At 40.9% G+C, this 23,774-nt stretch overlaps 1 long non-coding RNA gene and 2 gene segments (V, D, J or C); all 3 read left to right on the top strand.

Moving 5' to 3' along the window:
• The first annotated feature begins 4,037 nt into the window (after positions 1-4,037).
• Positions 4,038-4,668, top strand: LOC117755667. The segment is given in 2 exon segments: positions 4,038-4,110; positions 4,197-4,668. Coding segments are annotated over 2 exon segments (363 nt in total).
• Positions 4,669-12,280: 7,612 nt separating this feature from the next.
• On the top strand, positions 12,281-13,069 carry LOC117755665. The segment is given in 2 exon segments: positions 12,281-12,511; positions 12,595-13,069. Coding segments are annotated over 2 exon segments (366 nt in total).
• Positions 13,070-17,649: 4,580 nt separating this feature from the next.
• Positions 17,650-18,263, top strand: LOC117755676. The gene is made up of 2 exons (XR_004612643.1): positions 17,650-17,705; positions 17,789-18,263. It is a non-coding gene; the product is annotated as an uncharacterized LOC117755676 (long non-coding RNA).
• The last annotated feature ends 5,511 nt before the right edge of the window (positions 18,264-23,774 follow it).

Raw genomic sequence — 23,774 nt, 5'->3', positions numbered from 1 at the left:
ACACAGTAATAAAGACGGAGAGAGCCGTCGTTCAAAAACCTCCATAAACGATGCAGCAGATAACAGCACGAAAAACCACGACACAGCTTCAAAGCTGAGAGAAACACAGCGGATCAGACTCCAGAAAACACACAAGAAACAATTAAGTTGTTTTGTTAATACATGTTCTTTATATTTGCTTGTATTTGTTTTATAATAAAGTTTATAATTAAACAGTAAAATATAAACACCCCAAAATATCCCTAAAGTCTTTGCAAAACAATGTCTAATACAATACTCTTATTCCTCTTTATATTTTGAGTCAAGTGACCTGTTGCAGTGACAGGGGGTAGGGTGGGCGCTATGACCTAAAGTTAACATTACGATGTTTCTTCCACTTTTTGGACAGTTACAGTTTTATATCATGGGATCACTTTATCACTTTTCTTCACACACAAACTGACAATCACGTTAATTTAGTTTCTAATCGATGGAGTCAGATCAGGAATCAGGATGGTTCTGGTCACTGAGACCAAGATCCTGGCTGTACGCGTCTGAGTGTGGCAGGTGAATGAGGAAGAGAGTCAACCAACAGATGGAGGCACAGCACATGAATTACAGCTGCTGTCGTGAGGATGTGGTGATGAATTTACCGACACACACACACACACACACACACACACACACACACACACACACACACACACACACACACACACACACACACACACACACACACACACACACACAGCCTTATTCTTCTCAGAGCAGCGCTTTCCTCACATCAGTTCTTCACGATGCCTTCACCTGTGCAAACATTTGTTTTGCTCTTCATCGGTTTTTATTGTAAGATGTAGAGTTTTGTCTTTAATTTCATGAATACTCATTTTCTATTTTTCTTTTTCGTCTATGAAACTCTGATATTTGTTTTTTTGCTCAGAATCAATAATATTTTATAAATCTGCTTTTTTTCCCCCAGGTCAGGTGAGCGCTGTTACTTTTCAACAGTCTCCTCCCCAGATAGTGAAGGAGAACACTGTGGTCCAGATCGACTGCAGTCACAATGATAATAGCCTTCCATATATGCTCTGGTATCAGCAGAAACAGGACCGTCTGTCTTTGACCCTCATTGGGTCCGGATATGCAAACAGCCCCCAAAGCTATGAGACTCATTTCAAAGAACAATTCAAGCTGAGCAGAGAAAGCACCACAACAGGAGAGCTAGTTATTAACAGGGCAAACCTGTCACACACTGCTGTTTATTTCTGTGCTGCCAGTACACAGTGATGTGGTTCAATTCGACTCCCTTACTAAAAGCCCTGATGGTTTTACTGTGCATGAGATTTGAGCATCTGCATGATAAGCCACTTGTGTCGTTTCACAGACTCTCACTGGAGGAAGCTGCGTTTCTTCTGCAGCAGCAGAAACATGGAGGACGTCTCCAGCTGCGATTGGATTTCTCCTGCTCTTATTTCCATGTGAGTAAAAATAGCTTTTTAACTGTGTTGTTAACTTCATACAGCAAATTTAATAATGCTTTTTTATACTGTGACTTTGGTGTCGACTACATTTAAACAACAACAACCTCTTGGTAATGCTCTGGTACCACCAAAAAGAGACAGGGTTGATGAGCTTGATTGGATACGGCTACTCCGGCAGTGATCCCGTCTATGAGACGCAGTCAGATAAACACTTTGAGATTACAAGGGAGAACGTCCTTGCAGGAGCTCTGATCATTCGCAGTGCGGATCCAGCAGATTCAGCTGTGTATTTCTGCGCTGCCAGTACACAGTGATGTGGTTTAATGTCACTCCATCAATAAAAGCCCTGTTCCTGTTGGCAGGGTGCAGATGCTATGAGGTAGGCTGGTGGAATTGTTGGCTCAAAGGAGTTAAACTACTGTTCTGACAACTCATTATCAACTCAGAGTGTCACTTAAACTAATCACAAAAATTTTAAATGATGCGTTGGAGCGGTGATGCATGGACTGTAAATATACCCCAAAACTTTTTTATGCTGCATGACATCATCAGGATCATTTGTATCATACGATGACAGCTGATAGGTCGATCTAATGTGAGCTAAACAAGTCATAACCAAGTACACTTCAGAAACATACAGCACGACAACTTTCACACATGTGAAACACAACATTGACACTAACCCTGTTCTTCTGGTGCAGATTTAATAGCTTGATGTGCTCGGACCTTGTTTTTAAACACACTCGTTCGAGCGAGGACATAAAACACATGTTGGCACAAGCAGAAAATTATTGTCTTGCTAAAATGAAGCTGTAATTCTGTCTGAATGAATCCGGAGCAGCAGCAGAGTCAGACTGAAGAGACCATTAGTGACCATGAACTATAAAAGGTTTGGGGAAGCAGCTTTCTGTTGTTGGGACAATATAAACAACTCGAGATAGATTTCTATGGTTTCTACTTTTAATTAATTTTATCCTTATTTCAAACACCAGTGACTTTTTATATCTTTTTCTAGTTTTATGCTTTTATCCTAACTCTTTGTTTTAGTGCCTGTTCTTACTGATCCATCTTATTTTATGTCTTTTATTTTATTGTAAACACTTTGAGTTGCATTTTAAGTATGAAAGGTGCTGTATAAATAAAGTTTATTATTATATATTATTATTATTAATGGTGGACCGTTAGCAGAGAGGCTAATCTTAGCTTACCCACTAAAGTCCAGGGGAGCAGCAGATGGTTCCAGAAACAAAATGTCTGCTTCATGTTTGAAGTTAGCATCACAGGTGATGAGCCACCGCCTCCTCAACCGCTGTCAGCTCGATGAAATCATCGTAATTCCTCCTCACATCCGTCCTGGAGTCTTATAATAACTTCACCTTTAAACTGTTAAGTTAACTTTCTGTTATTCTCACTGTTTACAAAATTTTCCAACGACAAGTCACAAAATTTCTTCGAATATTATCAAAGTCCCCACAAATGAGGTCAGACGAGGTTGAACACTTATCGTTGCTCCGAAGAGGAGATAACATGGATATATGAGAGGAGATGGATTTGAATGTGGTGGACAAAAATAAAAGGAATATCTGTCAACATAACAGAATTCAGGTTAACAGCACCACCAACTACAAAGTTCTGACTTTTACATCCTCCTCTAGGTGGCACTGGTGCTCAAAAGAAAAACACTCTCCAGGTTAACACACAGAGCGATAGAATGAGATGTAAATGATGATTTGATTCGGAGGACTCTGACACACAGTCAGTCGGTGCTCATTCAGACAGAGTCAACATGACAACATTATTCCTGCTTTCTTGGCTCATTGGTAATCACTTTAACCCTTCAGGAATACCACTTCATTTAAAGTGTCAGCACTGATTATTTCTTCTCTCTGCTTCTAGGTGTTTGTCTGGGTCTTGACGTCCGTCAGTCTCCCTCTGACCTCGTCACAAACCCTGGTGACAACGTGCAGATTTCTTGCAGCCATGATAGAACTAACTACAGGCAGATGCTCTGGTACCAGCGCTCACCAGGAGACACAGCTATGACACTCATCGGATATTTGTATTTCCAAGATGCAACAATGGAAGCACCTTATGATAAGGAGTTTGAAATCACTGGAGATTTGAGAGGCGATACAGCAAAGAATGGCTCTCTCCTAATCAAAGCAGTCAGAAAAGAGCACAGTGCAGTTTACTACTGTGCAGCAAGAGAAGCACACTGAAAGAAATCCCCTCGCTACTGAACAAAAACCCTGCACCTTTTATCATGGATGCTTTTGAATGAGACGCTGAATACACTGCTGCCAGACACCTGCTTTTGTGGTTGGATTTTTGTTTGACACAATTATATATTATCATTAGTTAATGCAACAGTTTATCTATTTTTTTTGTAGTTTTTTGTGTATTATACTCAAACCAGACAAGTGCAATTTCTAATGTGATGAAATATATTAAAAGCAACACATCTTCAGAGGAATCAGGTGAATGGCAGACTGTATATAAATGAACCACACGGAGACACTCCTCTTGTCTATGTTACGTTCACTTCCTCTTTAAACCAGACTCACTTCTTCCTTCACTTTTCATTCATGACTTTAGAGAAACTCAGATCTCATCATGATGATTAGATTTCTCTTTTGCTCTTTCCTCACAGGTAACAGCTGCTTCACTGTGAAGTGACTTTTTAACTGTATGTACCTTCACCTCTTCAGTCGATCTGTCCCTCTGTGCTTACAGCAGGTATTTCTCTGGGGGTTCAGGTCCACCAGTCTCCCTCCGCTCTCATCAGAAAGGCTGGTGACGCTGTGCAGCTCGTCTGTACCCACGGACAGACCGACTACACAGGGATGCTGTGGTACCAGCAGTCACCCACAGACCAGGCTCTAAAACTCATCGGATATGTGGACTACAGCCAAATAATCTACGAAGAATTATACAAAGAGCATTTCAATATCACCGGAGATTTAAGTGGAATCCAAGCAAAGAATGGTTCTCTATTTATAGTGGACCTGATAGAGTCTGAGCACAGTGCCGTGTACTACTGTGCAGCTCGATATGCACACTGAGGTAGATCTGCTTTGAACAACACAAAAACTAAACGCTGTTCTTTATCAACTGTGGTTTGAAAAAACACCTTCAGCAGCCACCTGCAGTCAACGTGTCTGTCATGGGAGTTTTACATCATTACCTCGTCTCTGCAAATAACAGCATGGAGGAAAACATTCCTACTTGAATGGAACGAGGGAGGAATTAATCCAAAATGTATTCAAACCTACATGTATAATCTCTAACCAACCTAATTTTGCTCATGACAATTAAGCCGCACACACTTGTAGATATCAATCCCCTAATTATGCTTGAATATTTTCATGGGATATCAGTGATAATGTAAAAAAAAAAGGCTCATTTTCCAAAATCCCACTAAAAGCACTTGAACACACAACTTGGCTGCAACCAAACAATAGCCCATCGCCCACAATATTAAAGAAAGCGATAAAAAACTTAATTTTTCTGCCAAACCAACCAACCAGCTGACAGCAGTGAAAACATAACCTCTTTTGTGGAGGCAACAGTGTTAAGTTGTGCTGTATTTCCTCAATGAAAGAAAGTTACCTCTGTGTCAATCTGATTTTTCCACATCACTTCCTGTCCCTCCCTCTGATCCACAAAGCACAGCAGAGACTGGAGCTGGTTCTTCATATTCAACATGACGCCACGCGCTCTCATCACATCCATCATCACTGTGTTCTGGATTAAGGGTATCATTCCTTCATTAAGCCACTTTTACACTTTCATTTCTAAATGAATCTTCATAGGTCCCAGTAGTGAGGAACTGAGATGTAATATTTATGTTCACTTTCATTGATTGCTTATTCCTTACTGCTGCTTTCCCTGGAATTTATTCCAAGTGCACTAAATGTTTTTAACCACTAGTAACAAGAAGTTAGAGCCTGAATTCTCTCTTTACAGGTGTTTACCTCAGTAATGAAAAACCAGTGTTTCAGACTCCAGCCGACCTGTTGATGAAACCAAATGGGGAAGTCAACCTGAGAATAACACATCAAATCCCGAGCTATGACACGATTCTCTGGTACCAGCGCTCGGCAGGAGACAGTTCCCTGAAGCTGATTGGCTATGTTTATTTTGAATCACCCAGTATTGAGCCAAATTTTTCGAGCCGCTTCAATGTGAGTGGAAATGGAGAGAAAACAGCTTTTCTTCAAATCAAGAACCTGAAGCACCCTGAGGACAGCGGAGAATATTTTGGAGCAGCAACAAGACACAGTAATAAAGACGGAGAGAGCCGTCGTTCAAAAACCTCCATAAATGATGTAGCAGATAACAGCACGAAAAACCACGACACAGCTTCAAAGCTGAGAGAAACACAGCGGATCAGACTCCAGAAAAACACAAGAAAGAAACAAGTTGTTTTGTTAATACATGTTCTTTATATTTGCTTGTATTTGTTTTACAATAAAGTTTATAATTATATCGTTTGAATATAATCGAAGTCCCCACGAATGAGGTCAGACGAGGTTGAACACTTAACGTTGCTCCGAAGAGGAGATAACATGGATATATGAGAGGAGATGGATTTGAATGTGGTGGAAAAAAATAAAAGGAATATCTGTCAACATAACAGAATTCAGGTTAACAGCACCACCAACTACAAAGTTCAGACTTTTACATCCTCCTCTAGGTGGCACTGGTGCTCAAAAGAAAAACACTTCAGGTTAACACACAGAGCGATAGAATGAGATGTAAATGATGATTTGATTCGGAGGACTCTGACACACAGAGTCAGCCGGTGCTCATTCAGACAGAGTCAACATGACAACAGTATTCCTGCTTTCTTGGCTCATTGGTAATCACTTTAACCCTTCAGGAATACCACTTCATTTAAAGTGTCAGCACTGATTATTTCTTCTCTCTGCTTCTAGGTGTTTGTCTGGGTCTTGACGTCCGTCAGTCTCCCTCTGACCTCGTCACAAACCCTGGTGACAACGTGCAGATTTCCTGCAGCCATGATAGAACTGACTACACAATGATGCTCTGGTACCAGCGCTCACCAGGAGACACAGCTATGAAACTCATTGGATATTTGAATTACCAAGATGCAACAATGGAAGCACCTTATGATAAGGAGTTTGAAATCACTGGAGATTTGAGAGGGGATACAGCAAAGAATGGCTTTCTCCTAATCAAAGCAGTCAGAAAAGAGCACAGTGCAGTTTACTACTGTGCAGCAAGAGAAGCACACTGAAAGAAATCCCCTCGCTACTGAACAAAAACCCTGCACCTTTTATCATGGATGCTTTTGAATGAGACGCTGAATACACTGCTGCCAGACACCTGCTTTTGTGGTTTGATTTTTGTTTGACACAATTATATATTATCATTAGTTAATGCAACAGTTTATCTATTTTTTTTGTAGTTTTTTTGTGGATTATACTCAAACCAGACAAATGCAATTACTAATGTGATGAAATAAATTAAGAGCAACACATCTTCAGGGGAATCAGGTGAATGGCAGACTGTATATAAATGAACCACACGGAGCCACTCCTCTTGTCTATGTTACGTTCACTTCCTCTTTAAACCAGACTCACTTCTACCTCCACTTTTCATTCATGACTTTAGAGAAACTCAGATCTCATCATGATGATTAGATTTCTCTTTTGCTCTTTCCTCACAGGTAACAGCTGCTTCACCGTGAAGTGACTTTTTAACTGTATGTACCTTCACCTCTTCAGTCGATCTGTCCCTCTGTGCTTACAGCAGGTATTTCTCTGGGGGTTCAGGTCCACCAGTCTCCCTCCGCTCTCATCAGAAAGGCTGGTGACGCTGTGCAGCTCGTCTGTACCCACGGACAGACCGACTACACAGGGATGCTGTGGTACCAGCAGTCACCCACAGACCAGGCTCTAAAACTCATCGGATATGTGGCTTTACTTAATTTTGCTGCCAAACCAACCAACCAGCTGACAGGAGTGAAAACATAACCTATTTTGTGGAGGTAACAGTGTTAAGTTGTGCTGTATTTCCTCAATGAAAGAAAGTTACCTCTGTGTCATTCTGATTTCTCCACATCACTTCCTGTCCCTCCCTCTGATCCACAAAACACAGCAGAGACTGGAGCTGGTTCTTCATATTCAACATGACGCCACCTCGTCTCATCACATCCATCATCACTGTGTTCTGGATTAAGGGTATCATTCCTTCATTAAGCCACTTTTACACTTTCATTTCTAAATGAATCTTCATAGGTCCCAGTAGTGAGGAACTGAGATGTAATATTTATGTTCACTTTCATTGATTACTTATTCCTTACTGCTGCTTTCCCTGGAATTGATTCCAAGTGCACTAAATGTTTTTAACTACTAGTAACAAGAAGTTAGAGCCTGAATTCTCTCTTTACAGGTGTTTACCTCAGTAATGAAAAACCAGTGTTTCAGACTCCAGCCGACCTGTTGATGAAACCAAATGGTGAAGTCAACCTGAGATTAACACATCAAATCCCGAGCTATGACACGATTCTCTGGTACCAGCGCTCAGCAGGAGACACTTCCCTGAAGCTGATCGGCTATGTTTATTATGAAACACGCAATATTGAGCCAAATTTTTCGAGCCGCTTCAATGTGAGTGGAAATGGAGAGAAAACAGCTTTTCTTCAAATCAAGAACCTGAAGCACCCTGAGGACAGCGGAGAATATTTTGGAGCAGCAACAATACACAGTAATAAAGACGGAGAGAGCCGTCATTCAAAAACCTCCATAAACGATGCAGCAGATAACAGCACGAAAAACCACGACACAGCTTCAGAGCTGAGAGAAACACAGCGGATCAGACTCCAGAAAACACACAAGAAACAATTAAGTTGTTTTGTGAATACATGTTCTTTATATTTGCTTGTATTTGTTTTACAATAAAGTTTATAATTAAATCGTTCGAATATAATCGAAGTCCCCACGAATGAGGTCAGATGAGGTTGAACACTTAACGTTGCTACGAAGAGGAGATAACATGGATATATGAGAGGAGATGGATTTGAATGTGGTGGACAAAAATAAAAGGAATATCTGTCAACATAACAGAATTCAGGTTAACAGCACCACCAACTACAAAGTTCTGACTTGTACATCCTCCTCTAGGTGGCACTGGTGCTAAAAAGAAAAACACTTCAGGTTAACACACAGAGCGATAGAATGAAATGTAAATGATGATTTGATTCGGAGGACTCTGACACACAGAGTCAGTCGGTGCTCATTCAGACAGAGTCAACATGACAACAGTATTCCTGCTTTCTTGGCTCATTGGTAATCACTTTAACCCTTCAGGAATACCACTTCATTTAAAGTGTCAGCACTGATTATTTCTTCTCTCTGTTTCTAGGTGTTTGTCTGGGTCTTGACGTCCGTCAGTCTCCCTCTGACCTCGTCAAAAACCCTGGTGACAACGTGCAGATTTCCTGCAGCCATGATAGAACTGACTACAGGGTGATGCTCTGGTACCAGCGCTCACCAGGAGACACAGCTATGAACTCATCGGATATTTGTAATTACCAAGATGCAACAATGGAAGCACCTTATGATAAGGAGTTTGAAATCACTGGAGATTTGAGAGGGGATACAGCAAAGAATGGCTTTCTCCTAATCAAAGCAGTCAGAAAAGAGCACAGTGCAGTTTACTACTGTGCAGCAAGAGAAGCACACTGAAAGAAATCCCCGCGCTACTGAACAAAAACCCTGCACCTTTTATCATGGATGCTTTTGAATGAGACGCTGAATACACTGCTGCCAGACACCTGCTTTTGTGGTTGGATTTTTGTTTGACACAATTATATATTATCATTATTTAATGCAACAGTTTATCTATTTTTTTGTAGTTTTTTGTGTATTATACTCAAACCAGACAAGTGCAATTTCTAATGTGATGAAATAAATTAAGAGCAACACATCTTCAGGGGAATCAGGTGAATGGCAGACTGTATATAAATGAACCACATGGAGCCACTCCTCTTGTCTATGTTACGTTCACTTCCTCTTTAAACCAGACTCACTTCTACCTCCACTTTTCATTCATGACTTTAGAGAAACTCAGATCTCATCATGATGATTAGATTTCTCTTTTGCTCTTTCCTCACAGGTAACAGCAGCTTCACTGGGAAGTGACTTTTTAACTGTATGTACCTTCACCTCTTCAGTCGATCTGTCCCTCTGTGCTTACAGCAGGTATTTCTCTGGGGGTTCAGGTCCACCAGTCTCCCTCCGCTCTCATCAGAAAGGCTGGTGACGCTGTGCAGCTCGTCTGTAGCCACGGACAGACCGACTACACAGGGATGCTGTGGTACCAGCAGTCACCCACAGACCACGCTCTAAAACTCATCGGATATGTGGACTACAGCCAAATATACTACGAAGAATTATACAAAGAGCATTTCAATATCACCGGAGATTTAAGTGGAAGCAAAGCAAAGAATGGTTCTCTATTTATAGTGGACCTGATAGAGTCTGAGCACAGTGCCGTGTACTACTGTGCAGCTCGATATGCACACTGAGGTAGATCTGCTTTGAACAACACAAAAACTAAACGCTGTTCTTTATCAACTGTGGTTTGAAAAAACACCTTCAGCAGCCACCTGCAGTCAACGTGTCTGTCATGGGAGTTTTACATCATTACCTCGATTCTGCAAATAACAGCATAGAGCAAAACATTCCTACTTAAATGGAACGAGGGCGCAATTAATCCAAAATGTATTCAAACGTACATTTATAATCTCTAAACAATCTAATGTTGCAGTGTCATCTCTCAAAATATGACCCATCTCACAATATTAAAGAAAGCAATGAAGAACTTTACTTAATTTTGCTGCCAAACCAACCAACCAGCTGACAGGAGTGAAAACATAACCTCTTTTGTGGAGGTAACAGTGTTAAGTTGTGCTGTATTTCCTCAATGAAAGAAAGTTACCTCTGTGTCAATCTGATTTCTCCACATCACTTCCTGTCCCTCCCTCTGATCCACAAAGCACAGCAGAGACTGGAGCTGGTTCTTCATATTCAACATGACGCCACCTCGTCTCATCACATCCATCATCACTGTGTTCTGGATTAAGGGTATCATTCCTTCATTAAGCCACTTTTACACTTTCATTTCTAAATGAATCTTCATAGGTCCCAGTACTGAGGAACTGAGATGTAATATTTATGTTCACTTTCATTGATTGCATTTTTCTTTCTGCTGCTTTCCCTGGAATTAATTCCAAGTGCAATAAATGTTTTTAACCACTAGTAACAAGAAGTTAGAGCCTGAATTCTCTCTTTACAGGTGTTTACCTCAGTAATGAAAAACCAGTGTTTCAGACTCCAGCCGACCTGTTGATGAAACCAAATGGAGAAGTCAACATGAGATTAACACATCAAATCCCGAACTATAACACGATTCTCTGGTACCAGCGCTCAGCAGGAGACAGTTCCCTGAAGCTGATTGGCTATGTTTCTTATGAAACACCCAGTATTGAGCCAAATTTTCCGAGCCGCTTCAATGTGAGTGGAAATGGAAAGAAAACTGCTTTTCTTCAAATCAAGAACCTGAAGCACCCTGAGGACAGCGGAGAATATTTTGGAGCAGCAACAATACACAGTAATAAAGACGGAGAGAGCCGTCGTTCAAAAACCTCCATAAACGATGCAGCAGATAACAGCACGAAAAACCACGACACAGCTTCAAAGCTGAGAGAAACACAGCGGATCAGACTCCAGAAAACACACAAGAAAGAAACAAGTTGTTTTGTTAATACATGTTCTTTATATTTGCTTGTATTTGTTTTACAATAAAGTTTATAATTATATCGTTCGAATATAATCGAAGTCCCCACGAATGAGGTCAGACGAGGTTGAACACTTATCGTTGCTCCGAAGAGGAGATAACATGGATATATGAGAGGAGATGGATTTGAATGTGGTGGAAAAAAATTAAAGGAATATCTGTCAACATAACAGAATTCAGGTTAACAGCACCACCAACTACAAAGTTCAGACTTTTACATCCTCCTCTAGGTGGCACTGGTGCTCAAAAGAAAAACAATCTTCAGGTTAACACACAGACCGATAGCATGAGATGTAAATGATGATTTGATTCGGAGGACTCTGACACACAGAGTCAGTCGGTGCTCATTCAGACAGAGTCAACATGACAACAGTATTCCTGCTTTCTTGGCTCATTGGTAATCACTTTAACCCTTCAGGAATACCACTTCATTTAAAGTGTCAGCACTATTATTTCTTCTCTCTGTTTCTAGGTGTTTGTCTGGGTCTTGACGTCCGTCAGTCTCCCTCTGACCTCGTCACAAACCCTGGTGACAACGTGCAGATTTCCTGCAGCCATGATAGAACTGACTACTGGCAGATGCTCTGGTACCAGCGCTCACCAGGAGACACAGCTATGAAACTCATTGGATATTTGAATTACCAAGATGCAACAATGGAAGCACCTTATGATAAGGAGTTTGAAATCACTGGAGATTTGAGAGGGGATACAGCAAAGAATGGCTTTCTCCTAATAAAAGCAGTCAGAAAAGAGCACAGTGCAGTTTACTACTGTGCAGCAAGAGAAGCACACTGAAAGAAATCCCCTCGCTACTGAACAAAAACCCTGCACCTTTTATCATGGATGCTTTTGAATGAGACGCTGAATACACTGCTGCCAGACACCTGCTTTAGTGGTTGGATTTTTGTTTAACACAATTATATATTATCATTAGTTAATGCAACAGTTTGTCTATTTTTTTTGTAGTTTTTTGTGTATTATACTCAAACCAGACAAGTGCAATTTCTAATGTGATGAAATATATTAAAAGCAACACATCTTCAGGGGAATCAGGTGAATGGCAGACTGTATATAAATGAACCACATGGAGCCACTCCTCTTGTCTATGTTACGTTCACTTCCTCTTTAAACCAGACTCACTTCTACCTCCACTTTTCATTCATGACTTTAGAGAAACTCAGATCTCATCATGATGATTAGATTTCTCTTTTGCTCTTTCCTCACAGGTAACAGCTGCTTCACTGTGAAGTGATTTTTTAACTGTATGTACCTTCACCTCTTCAGTCGATCTGTCCCTCTGTGCTTACAGCAGGTATTTCTCTGGGGGTTCAGGTCCACCAGTCTCCCTCCGCTCTCATCAGAAAGGCTGGTGACGCTGTGCAGCTCGTCTGTACCCACGGACAGACCGACTACACAGGGATGCTGTGGTACCAGCAGTCACCCACAGACCAGGCTCTAAAACTCATCGGACATGTGGACTACAGCCAAATAATCTACGAAGAATTATACAAAGAGCATTTCAATATCACCGGAGATTTAAGTGGAATCCAAGCAAAGAATGGTTCTCTATTTATAGTGGACCTGATAGAGTCTGAGCACAGTGCCGTGTACTACTGTGCAGCTCGATATGCACACTGAGGTAGATCTGCTTTGAACAACACAAAAACTAAACGCTGTTCTTTATCAACTGTGGTTTGAAAAAACACCTTCAGCAGCCACCTGCAGTCAACGTGTCTGTCATGGGAGTTTTACATCATTACCTCGTCTCTGCAAATAACAGCATGGAGGAAAACATTCCTACTTGAATGGAACGAGGGAGCAATTAATCCAAAATGTATTCAAACCTACATGTATAATCTCTAACCAACCTAATTTTGCTCATGACAATTAAGCCGCACACACTTGTAGATATCAATCCCCTAATTATGCTTGAATATTTTCATGGGATATCAGTGATAATGTAAAAAAAAAGGCTCATTTTCCAAAATCCCACTAAAAGCACTTGAACACACAACTTGGCTGCAACCAAACAATAGCCCATCGCCCACAATATTAAAGAAAGCGATAAAAAACTTAATTTTTCTGCCAAACCAACCAACCAGCTGACAGGAGTGAAAACATAACCTCTTTTGTGGAGGCAACAGTGTTAAGTTGTGCTGTATTTCCTCAATGAAAGAAAGTTACCTCTGTGTCAATCTGATTTCTCCACATCACTTCCTGTCCCTCCCTCTGATCCACAAAACACAGCAGAGACTGGAGCTGGTTCTTCATATTCAACATGACGCCACCTCGTCTCATCACATCCATCATCACTGTGTTCTGGATTAAGGGTATCATTCCTTCATTAAGCCACTTTTACACTTTCATTTCTAAATGAATGTTCATAGGTCCCAGTAGTGAGGAACTGAGATGTAATATTTATGTTCACTTTCATTGATTGCATTTCCTTAATGCTGCTTTCCCTGGAATTAATTCCAAGTGCACTAAATGTTTTTAACCACTAGTAACAAGAAGTTAGAGCCTGAATTCTCTCTTTACAGGTGTTTACCTCAGTAATGAAAAACCAGTGTTTCAGACTCCAGCCGACCTGTTGATGAAACCAAATGGTGAAGTCAACCTGAGATTAACACATCAAATCCCGAACTATAACACGATTCTCTGGTACCAGCGCTCAGCAGGAGACAGTTCCCTGAAGCTGATTGGCTATGTTTCTTATGATTCACCCAATATTGAGCCAAATTTTTCGAGCCGCTTCAATGTGAGTGGAAATGGAGGGAAAACAGCTTTTCTTCAAATCAAGAACCTGAAGCACCCTGAGGACAGCGGAGAATATTTTGGAGCAGCAACAAGACACAGTAATAAAGACGGAGAGAGCCGTCGTTCAAAAACCTCCATAAACGATGCAGCAGATAACAGCACGAAAAACCACGACACAGCTTCAAAGCTGAGAGAAACACAGCGGATCAGACTCCAGAAAACACACAAGAAACAATTAAGTTGTTTTGTTAATACATGTTCTTTATATTTGCTTGTATTTGTTTTCTAATAAAGTTTATAATTAAACAGTAAAATATAAACACCCCAAAATATCCCTAAAGTTTTAGCAAAACAATGTCTAATACAATACTCTTATTCCTCTTTATATTTTGAGACAAGTGACCTGTTGCAGTGACAGGGGGTAGGGGTGGGCGCTATGACCTAAAGTTAATATTACAGTATTTCTTCCACTTTTTGGACGGTGACAGTTTTATATCATGGGATCACTTTATCACTTTTCTTCAAACACAAACTGACAATCACGTTAATTTAGTTTCTAATCGATGGAGTCAGATCAGGAATCCGGATGGTTCTGGTCAATGAGACCAAGATCCTGGCTGTACGCGTCTGAGTGTGGCAGGTGAATGAGGAAGAGAGTCAACCAACAGATGGAGGCACAGCACATGAATTACAGCTGCTGTCGTGAGGATGTGGTGATGAATTTACGGACACACACACACACACACACACACACACACACACACACACACACACACACCACACACACACACACACAACACACCCTTATTCTTCTCAGAGCAGCACTTTCCTCACATCAGTTCTTCACGATTCCTTCACCTGTGCAAACATTTATTTTGCTCTTCATCGGTTATTATTGTAAGATGTAGAATTTTGTCTTTAATTTCATGAATACTCATTTTCTATTTTTCTTTTTCGTCTATGAAACTCTGATATTTGTTTTTTTGCTCAGAATCAATAACATTGTATGAATCTGCTTTTTTCCCCCACAGGTCAGGTGAGCGCTGTTACTTTTCAACAGTCTCCTCCCCAGATAGTGAAGGAGAACACTGTGGTCCAGATCGACTGCAGTCACAATGATAATAACCTTCAAGTTATGCTCTGGTATCAGCAGAGACAGGACCGTCTGTCTTTGACCCTCATTGGGTCCGGATATGCAAACAACGCCCAAAACTATGAGACTCATTTCGAAGAACAATTCAAGCTGAGCAGAGAAAGCACCACAACAGGATCGCTCGTTATTAACAGGGCAAACCTGTCACACTGCTGTTTATTTCTGTGCTGCCAGTACACAGTGATGTGGTTCAATTTGACTCCCTTACTAAAAACCCTAACGGTTTTACTGTGCATGAGATTTGAGCATCTGCATGATAAGCCACTTGTGTCGTTTCACAGACTCTCACTGGAGGAAGCTGCGTTTTCTGCAGCAGCAGAAACATGGAGGACGTCTCCAGCTGTGATTGGATTTCTCCTGCTCTTACTTCCATGTGAGTAAAAGAGCTTTTTAACTGTGTTGTTAAATTCATACAGCAAATTTAAAATGTTTTTTTTACACTGTGACTTTGGTCTCGACTACATTTCAAATTTGAGTGTTTTTTTTCCCCACCAGATCAAACAGAGTGTGAGGTTCGAGCCGTCACTTCCAAGAATAGTCAAAAAAGAAGCTAGGGTAGAGATCAAGTGCAGTCACAATGACAACAACCTCTATGTTATGCTCTGGTACCATCAAAAGAGACAGGGTTGATGAGCTTGATTGGATACAGCTACTCCGGCAGTGATCCCGTCTATGAGACGCAGTCAGATAAACACTTTGAGATTACAAGGGAGAACGTCCTTGCAGGAGCTCTGATCATTCGCAGTGCGGATCCAGCAGATTCAGCTGTGTATTTCTGCGCTGCCAGTACTCAGTGATGTGGTTTAATGTCACTCCATCAATAAAAGCCCTGTTCCTGTTGGCAGGGTGCAGATGCTATGAGGTAGGCTGGTGGAATTGTTGGCTCAAAAGAGTTAAACTACTGTTCTGACAACTCATTACCAACTCAGAGTGTCACTTAAACTCATCACAAACTTTACAAATGATGCGTTGGAGGGGTGATGCATGGACTGTAAATATACCCCAAAACTTTTTTATGCTGCATGACATCATCAGGATCATTTGTATCATACGATGACAGCTGATAGGTCGATATAATGTGAGCTAAACCAGTCATAACCAAGTACACTCAACCGCTGTTAGCACGATGAAATCATCGTAATTCCTCCTCACATCTGTCCTGGAGTCTTATAATAACTTCACCTTTAAAAAGTGTTGAATTGTGTTTCTGTTATTCTCACTGTTTACAAAGTTCTCAAAAAATAAAGTTCCAACGACAAGTCGCAAACTTCGTTTGAATATAATCGAAGTCCCCACGAATGAGGTCAGACGAGTTGAACACTTAACGTTGAGACGAATTTCAGATAAAAAGTGACAGGCCTACTTTACAAGAAGAGGAGATAACATGGATATATGAGAGAGGAGATGGATTTGAATGTGGTGGACAAAAATAAAAGGAATATCTGTCAACATAACAGAATTCAGGTTAACAGCACCACCAACTACAAAGTTCTGACTTTTACATCCTCCTCTAGGTGGCACTGGTGCTCAAAAAAAAAACACTCTCCAGGTTAACACACAGAGCGATAGAATGAGATGTAAATGATGATTTGATTCGTAGGGCTCTGACACACAGAGTCAGTCGGTACTCATTCAGACAGAGTCAACATGACAACAGTATTCCTGCTTTCTTGGCTCATTGGTAATCACTTTAACCCTTCAGGAATACCACTTCATTTAAAGTGTCAGCACTGATTATTTCTTCTCTCTGTTTCTAGGTGTTTGTCTGGGTCTTGACGTCCGTCAGTCTCCCTCTGACCTCGTCACAAACCCTGGTGACAACGTGCAGATTTCCTGCAGCCATGATAGAACTGACTACAGGGTGATGCTCTGGTACCAGCGCTCACCAGGAGACACAGCTATGACACTCATTGGATATTTGAATTACCAAGATGCAACAATGGAAGCACCTTATGATAAGGAGTTTGAAATCACTGGAGATTTGAGAGGGGATACAGCAAAGAATGGCTTCTCCTAATCAAAGCAGTCAGAAAAGAGCACAGTGCAGTTTACTACTGTGCAGCAAGACAAGCACACTGAAAGAAATCCCCTCGCTACTGAACAAAAACCCTGCACCTTTTATCATGGATGCTTTTGAATGAGACGCTGAATACACTGCTGCCAGACACCTGCTTTAGTGGTTTGATTTTTGTTTGACACAATTATATATTATCATTAGTTAATGTAGAAGTTTATCTATTTCTTTTGTAGTTTTTTGTGTATTATACTCAAACCAGACAAATGCAATTTCTAATGTGATGAAATAAATTAAGAGCAACACATCTTCAGGGGAATCAGGTGAATGGCAGACTGTATATAAATGAACCACATGGAGCCACTCCTCTTGTCTATGTTACGTTCACTTCCTCTTTAAACCAGACTCACTTCTACCTCCACTTTTCATTCATGACTTTTGAGAAACTCAGATCTCATCATGATGATTAGATTTCTCTTTTGCTCTTTCCTCACAGGTAACAGCTGCTTCACTGTGAAGTGATTTTTTAACTGTATGTACCTTCACCTCTTCAGTCGATCTGTCCCTCTGTGCTTACAGCAGGTATTTCTCTGGGGGTTCAGGTCCACCAGTCTCCCTCCGCTCTCATCAGAAAGGCTGGTGACGCTGTGCAGCTCGTCTGTACCCACGGACAGACCGACTACACAGGGATGCTGTGGTACCAGCAGTCACCCACAGACCACGCTCTAAAACTCATCGGATATGTGGACTACAGCCAAATATACTACGAAGAATTATACAAAGAGCATTTCAATATCACCGGAGATTTAAGTGGAAACTAAGCAAAGAATGGTTCTCTATTTATAGTGGACCTGATAGAGTCTGAGCACAGTGCCGTGTACTACTGTGCAGCTCGATATGCACACTGAGGTAGATCTGCTTTGAACAACACAAAAACTAAACGCTGTTCTTTATCAACTGTGGTTTGAAAAAACACCTTCAGCAGCCACCTGCAGTCAACGTGTCTGTCATGGGAGTTTTACATCATTACCTCGTCTCTGCAAATAACAGCATGGAGGAAAACATTCCTACTTGAAAGACACGAGGGAGCAATTAATCCAAAATGTATTCAAACCTACATGTATAATCTCTAACCAACCTAATTTTGCTCATGACAATTAAGCCGCACACACTTGTAGATATCAATCCCCTAATTATGCTTGAATATTTTCATGGGATATCAGTGATAATGTAAAAAAAAAAAAGGCTCATTTTCCAAAATCCCACTAAAAGCACTTGAACACACAACTTGGCTGCAACCAAACAATAGCCCATCGCCCACAATATTAAAGAAAACGATAAAAAACTTAATTTTGCTGCCAAACCAACCAACCAGCTGACAGGAGTGAAAACATAACCTCTTTTGTGGAGGTAACAGTGTTAAGTTGTGCTGTATTTCCTCAATGAAAGAAAGTTACCTCTGTGTCAATCTGATTTCTCCACATCACTTCCTGTCCCTCCCTCTGATCCACAAAACACAGCAGAGACTGGAGCTGGTTCTTCATATTCAACATGACGCCACCTCATCTCATCACATCCATCATCACTGTGTTCTGGATTAAGGGTATCATTCCTTCATTAAGTCACTTTTACAGTTTCCTTTCTAAATGAATCTTCATAGGTCCCAGTAGTGAGGAACTGAGATGTAATATTTATGTTCACTTTCATTGATTGCTTATTTCTTACTGCTGCTTAACCTGGAATTTATTCCAAGTGCACTAAATGTTTTTAACCACTAGTAACAAGAAGTTAGAGCCTGAATTCTCTCTTTACAGGTGTTTACCTCAGTAATGAAAAACCAGTGTTTCAGACTCCAGCCGACCTGTTGATGAAACCAAATGGTGAAGTCAACCTGAGATTAACACATCAAATCCCGAACTATAACATGATTCTCTGGTACCAGCGCTCAGCAGGAGACAGTTCCCTGAAGCTGATCGGCTATGTTTATTTTGAATCACCAAGTATTGAGCCAAATTTTTCGAGCCGCTTCAATGTGAGTGGAAATGGAGAGAAAACAGCTTTTCTTCAAATCAAGAACCTGAAGCACCCTGAGGACAGCGGAGAATATTTTGGAGCAGCAACAAGACACAGTAATAAAGACGGAGAGAGCCGTCGTTCAAAAACCTCCATAAACGATGCAGCAGATAACAGCACGAAAAACCACGACACAGCTTCAAAGCTGAGAGAAACACAGCGGATCAGACTCCAGAAAACACACAAGAAACAATTAAGTTGTTTTGTTAATAAATGTTCTTTATATTTGCTTGTATTTGTTTTATAATAAAGTTTATAATTAAACAGTAAAATATAAATGCCCCAAAATATCCCTAAAGTTTTTGCAAAACAATGTCTAATTCAATACTCTTATTCCTCTTTATATTTTGAGTCAAGTGACCTGTTGCAGTGACAGGGGGTAGGGGTGGGCGCTGTGACCTAAAGTTAATATTACAGTATTTCTTCCACTCTTTGGACGGTTACAGTTTCATATCATGGGATCACTTCATCACTTTTCTTCACACACAAACTGACAATCACGTTAATTTAGTTTCTAATCGATGGAGTCGGATCAGGAATCCGGATGGTTCTGGTCACTGAGACCAAGATCCTGGCTGTACGCGTCTGAGTGTGGCAGGTGAATGAGGAAGAGAGTCAACCAACAGATGGAGGCACAGCACATGAATTACAGCTGCTGTCGTGAGGATGTGGTGATGAATTTACCGACACACACACACACACACACACACACACACACACACACACACACACACACACACACACACACACACACACACACACACACACACACACACACCTTATTCTTCTCAGAGCAGCGCTTTCCTCACATCAGTTCTTCACGATGCCTTCACCTGTGCAAACATTTGTTTTGCTCTTCATCGGTTTTTATTGTAAGATGTAGAGTTTTGTCTTTAATTTCATGAATACTCATTTTCTATTTTTCTTTTTCGTCTATGAAACTCTGATATTTGTTTTTTTGCTCAGAATCAATAATATTTTATAAATCTGCTTTTTTTCCCCACAGGTCAGGTGAGCGCTGTTACTTTTCAACAGTCTCCTCCCCAGATAGTGAAGGAGAACACTGTGGTCCAGATCGACTGCAGTCACAATGATAATAACCTTCCATATATGCTCTGGTATCAGCAGAAACAGGACCGTCTGTCTTTGACCCTCATTGGGTCCGGATATGCAAACAGCCCCCAAAGCTATGAGACTCATTTCAAAGAACAATTCAAGCTGAGCAGAGAAAGCACCACAACAGGAGAGCTAGTTATTAACAGGGCAAACCTGTCACACACTGCTGTTTATTTCTGTGCTGCCAGTACACAGTGATGTGGTTCAATTCGACTCCCTTACTAAAAGCCCTGATGGTTTTACTGTGCATGAGATTTGAGCATCTGCATGATAAGCCACTTGTGTCGTTTCACAGACTCTCACTGGAGGAAGCTGTGTTTCTTCTGCAGCAGCAGAAACATGGAGGACGTCTCCAGCTGCGATTGGATTTCTCCTGCTCTTATTTCCATGTGAGTAAAAATAGCTTTTTAACTGTGTTGTTAACTTCATACAGCAAATTTAATAATGCTTTTTTATACTGTGACTTTGGTGTCGACTACATTTAAAATTTGAGTGTTTTTTTTCTGCACCAGATCAAACACAGAGTGTGAGGTTCGAGCCGTCACTTCCAAGAATAGTCAACAAAGCAGCCAGGGTAGAGATCAAGTGCAGTCACAATGACAACAACCTCTTGGTAATGCTCTGGTACCACCAAAAAGAGACAGGGTTGATGAGCTTGATTGGATACGGCTACTCCGGCAGTGATCCTGTCTATGAGACGCAGTCAGATAAACACTTTGAGATTACAAGGGAGAACGTCCTTGCAGGAGCTCTGATCATTCGCAGTGCGGATCCAGCAGATTCAGCTGTGTATTTCTGCGCTGCCAGTACACTGATGTGGTTTAATGTCACTCCATCAATAAAAGCCGTGTTCCTGTTGGCAGGGTGCAGATGCTATGAGGTAGGCTGGTGGAATTGTTGGCTCAAAGGAGTTAAACTACTGTTCTGACAACTCATTATCAACTCAGAGTGTCACTTAAACTCATCACAAAATTTAAAATGATGCGTTGGAGGGGTGATGCATGGACTGTAAATATACCCCAAAACTTTTTTATGCTGCATGACATCATCAGGATCATTTGTATCATACGATGACAGCTGATAGGTCGATCTAATGTGAGCTAAACAAGTCATAACCAAGTACACTTCAGAAACATACAGCACGACAACTTTCACACATGTGAAACACAACATTGACACTAACCCTGTTCTTCTGGTGCAGATTTAATAGCTTGATGTGCTCGGACCTTGTTTTTAAACACACTCGTTCGAGCGAGGACATAAAACACATTGTTGGCACAAGCAGAAAATTATTGTCTTGCTAAAATGAAGCTGTAATTCTGTCTGAATGAATCCGGAGCAGCAGCAGAGTCAGACTGAAGAGACCATTAGTGACCATGAACTACAAAAGGTTTGGGGAAGCAGCTTTCTGTTGTTGGACAATATAAACAACTCGAGATAGATTTCTATGGTTTCTACTTTTAATTAATTTTATCCTTATTTCAAACACCAGTGACTTTTTATATCTTTTTCTAGTTTTATGCTTTTATCCTAACTCTTTGTTTTAGTGCCTGTTCTTACTGATCCATCTTATTTTATGTCTTTTATTTTATTGTAAACACTTTGAGTTGCATTTTAAGTATGAAAGGTGCTGTATAAATAAAGTTTATTATTATATATTATTATTATTAATGGTGGACCGTTAGCAGAGAGGCTAATCTTAGCTTACCCACTAAAGTCCAGAGGAGCAGCAGATGGTTCCAGAAACAAAATGTCTGCTTCATGTTTGAAGTTAGCATCACAGGTGATGAGCCACCGCCTCCTCAACCGCTGTCAGCTCGATGAAATCATCGTAATTCCTCCTCACATCCGTCCTGGAGTCTTATAATAACTTCACCTTTAAACTGTTAAGTTAAGTTTCTGTTATTCTCACTGTTTACAAAATTTTCCAACGACAAGTCACAAAATTTCTTCGAATATTATCAAAGTCCCCACAAATGAGGTCAGACGAGGTTGAACACTTATCGTTGCTCCGAAGAGGAGATAACATGGATATATGAGAGGAGATGGATTTGAATGTGGTGGACAAAAATAAAAGGAATATCTGTCAACATAACAGAATTCAGGTTAACAGCACCACCAACTACAAAGTTCTGACTTTTACATCCTCCTCTAGGTGGCACTGGTGCTCAAAAGAAAAACACTTCAGGTTAACACACAGAGCGATAGAATGAGATGTAAATGATGATTTGATTCGGAGGACTCTGACACACAGAGTCAGTCGGTGCTCATTCAGACAGAGTCAACATGACAACAGTATTCCTGCTTTCTTGGCTCATTGGTAATCACTTTAACCCTTCAGGAATACCACTTCATTTAAAGTGTCAGCACTGATTATTTCTTCTCTCTGTTTCTAGGTGTTTGTCTGGGTCTTGACGTCCGTCAGTCTCCCTCTGACCTCGTCACAAACCCTGGTGACAACGTGCAGATTTCCTGCAGCCATGATAGAACTAACTACAGGCAGATGCTCTGGTACCAGCGCTCACCAGGAGACACAGCTATGAAACTCATGGATATTTGAATTACCAAGATGCAACAATGGAAGCACCTTATGATAAGGAGTTTGAAATCACTGGAGATTTGAGAGGGGATACAGCAAAGAATGGCTTCTCCTAATCAAAGCAGTCAGAAAAGAGCACAGTGCAGTTTACTACTGTGCAGCAAGAGAAGCACACTGAAAGAAATCCCCTCGCTACTGAACAAAAACCCTGCACCTTTTATCATGGATGCTTTTGAATGAGACGCTGAATACACTGCTGCCAGACACCTGCTTTTGTGGTTTGATTTTTGTTTGACACAATTATATATTATCATTAGTTAATGCAACAGTTTATCTATTTTTTTTGTAGTTTTTTGTGTATTATACTCAAACCAGACAAGTGCAATTTCTAATGTGATGAAATAAATTAAAGCAACACATCTTCAGGGGAATCAGGTGAATGGCAGACTGTATATAAATGAACCACATGGAGCCACTCCTCTTGTCTATGTTACGTTCACTTCCTCTTTAAACCAGACTCACTTCTACCTCCACTTTTCATTCATGACTTTAGAGAAACTCAGATCTCATCATGATGATTAGATTTCTCTTTTGCTCTTTCCTCACAGGTAACAGCTGCTTCACTGTGAAGTGACTTTTTAACTGTATGTACCTTCACCTCTTCAGTCGATCTGTCCCTCTGTGCTTACAGCAGGTATTTCTCTGGGGGTTCAGGTCCACCAGTCTCCCTCCGCTCTCATCAGAAAGGCTGGTGACGCTGTGCAGCTCGTCTGTACCCACGGACAGACCGACTACACAGGGATGCTGTGGTACCAGCAGTCACCCACAGACCAGGCT

The sequence above is a fragment of the Hippoglossus hippoglossus genome, chromosome 22 (assembly GCF_009819705.1).
Source record: "Hippoglossus hippoglossus isolate fHipHip1 chromosome 22, fHipHip1.pri, whole genome shotgun sequence".
Taxonomy (NCBI): Eukaryota; Metazoa; Chordata; class Actinopteri; order Pleuronectiformes; family Pleuronectidae; genus Hippoglossus; species Hippoglossus hippoglossus.
Note: the sequence above shows the minus strand (reverse complement) of the source record. Positions and strands in the feature narration are given on the sequence as shown.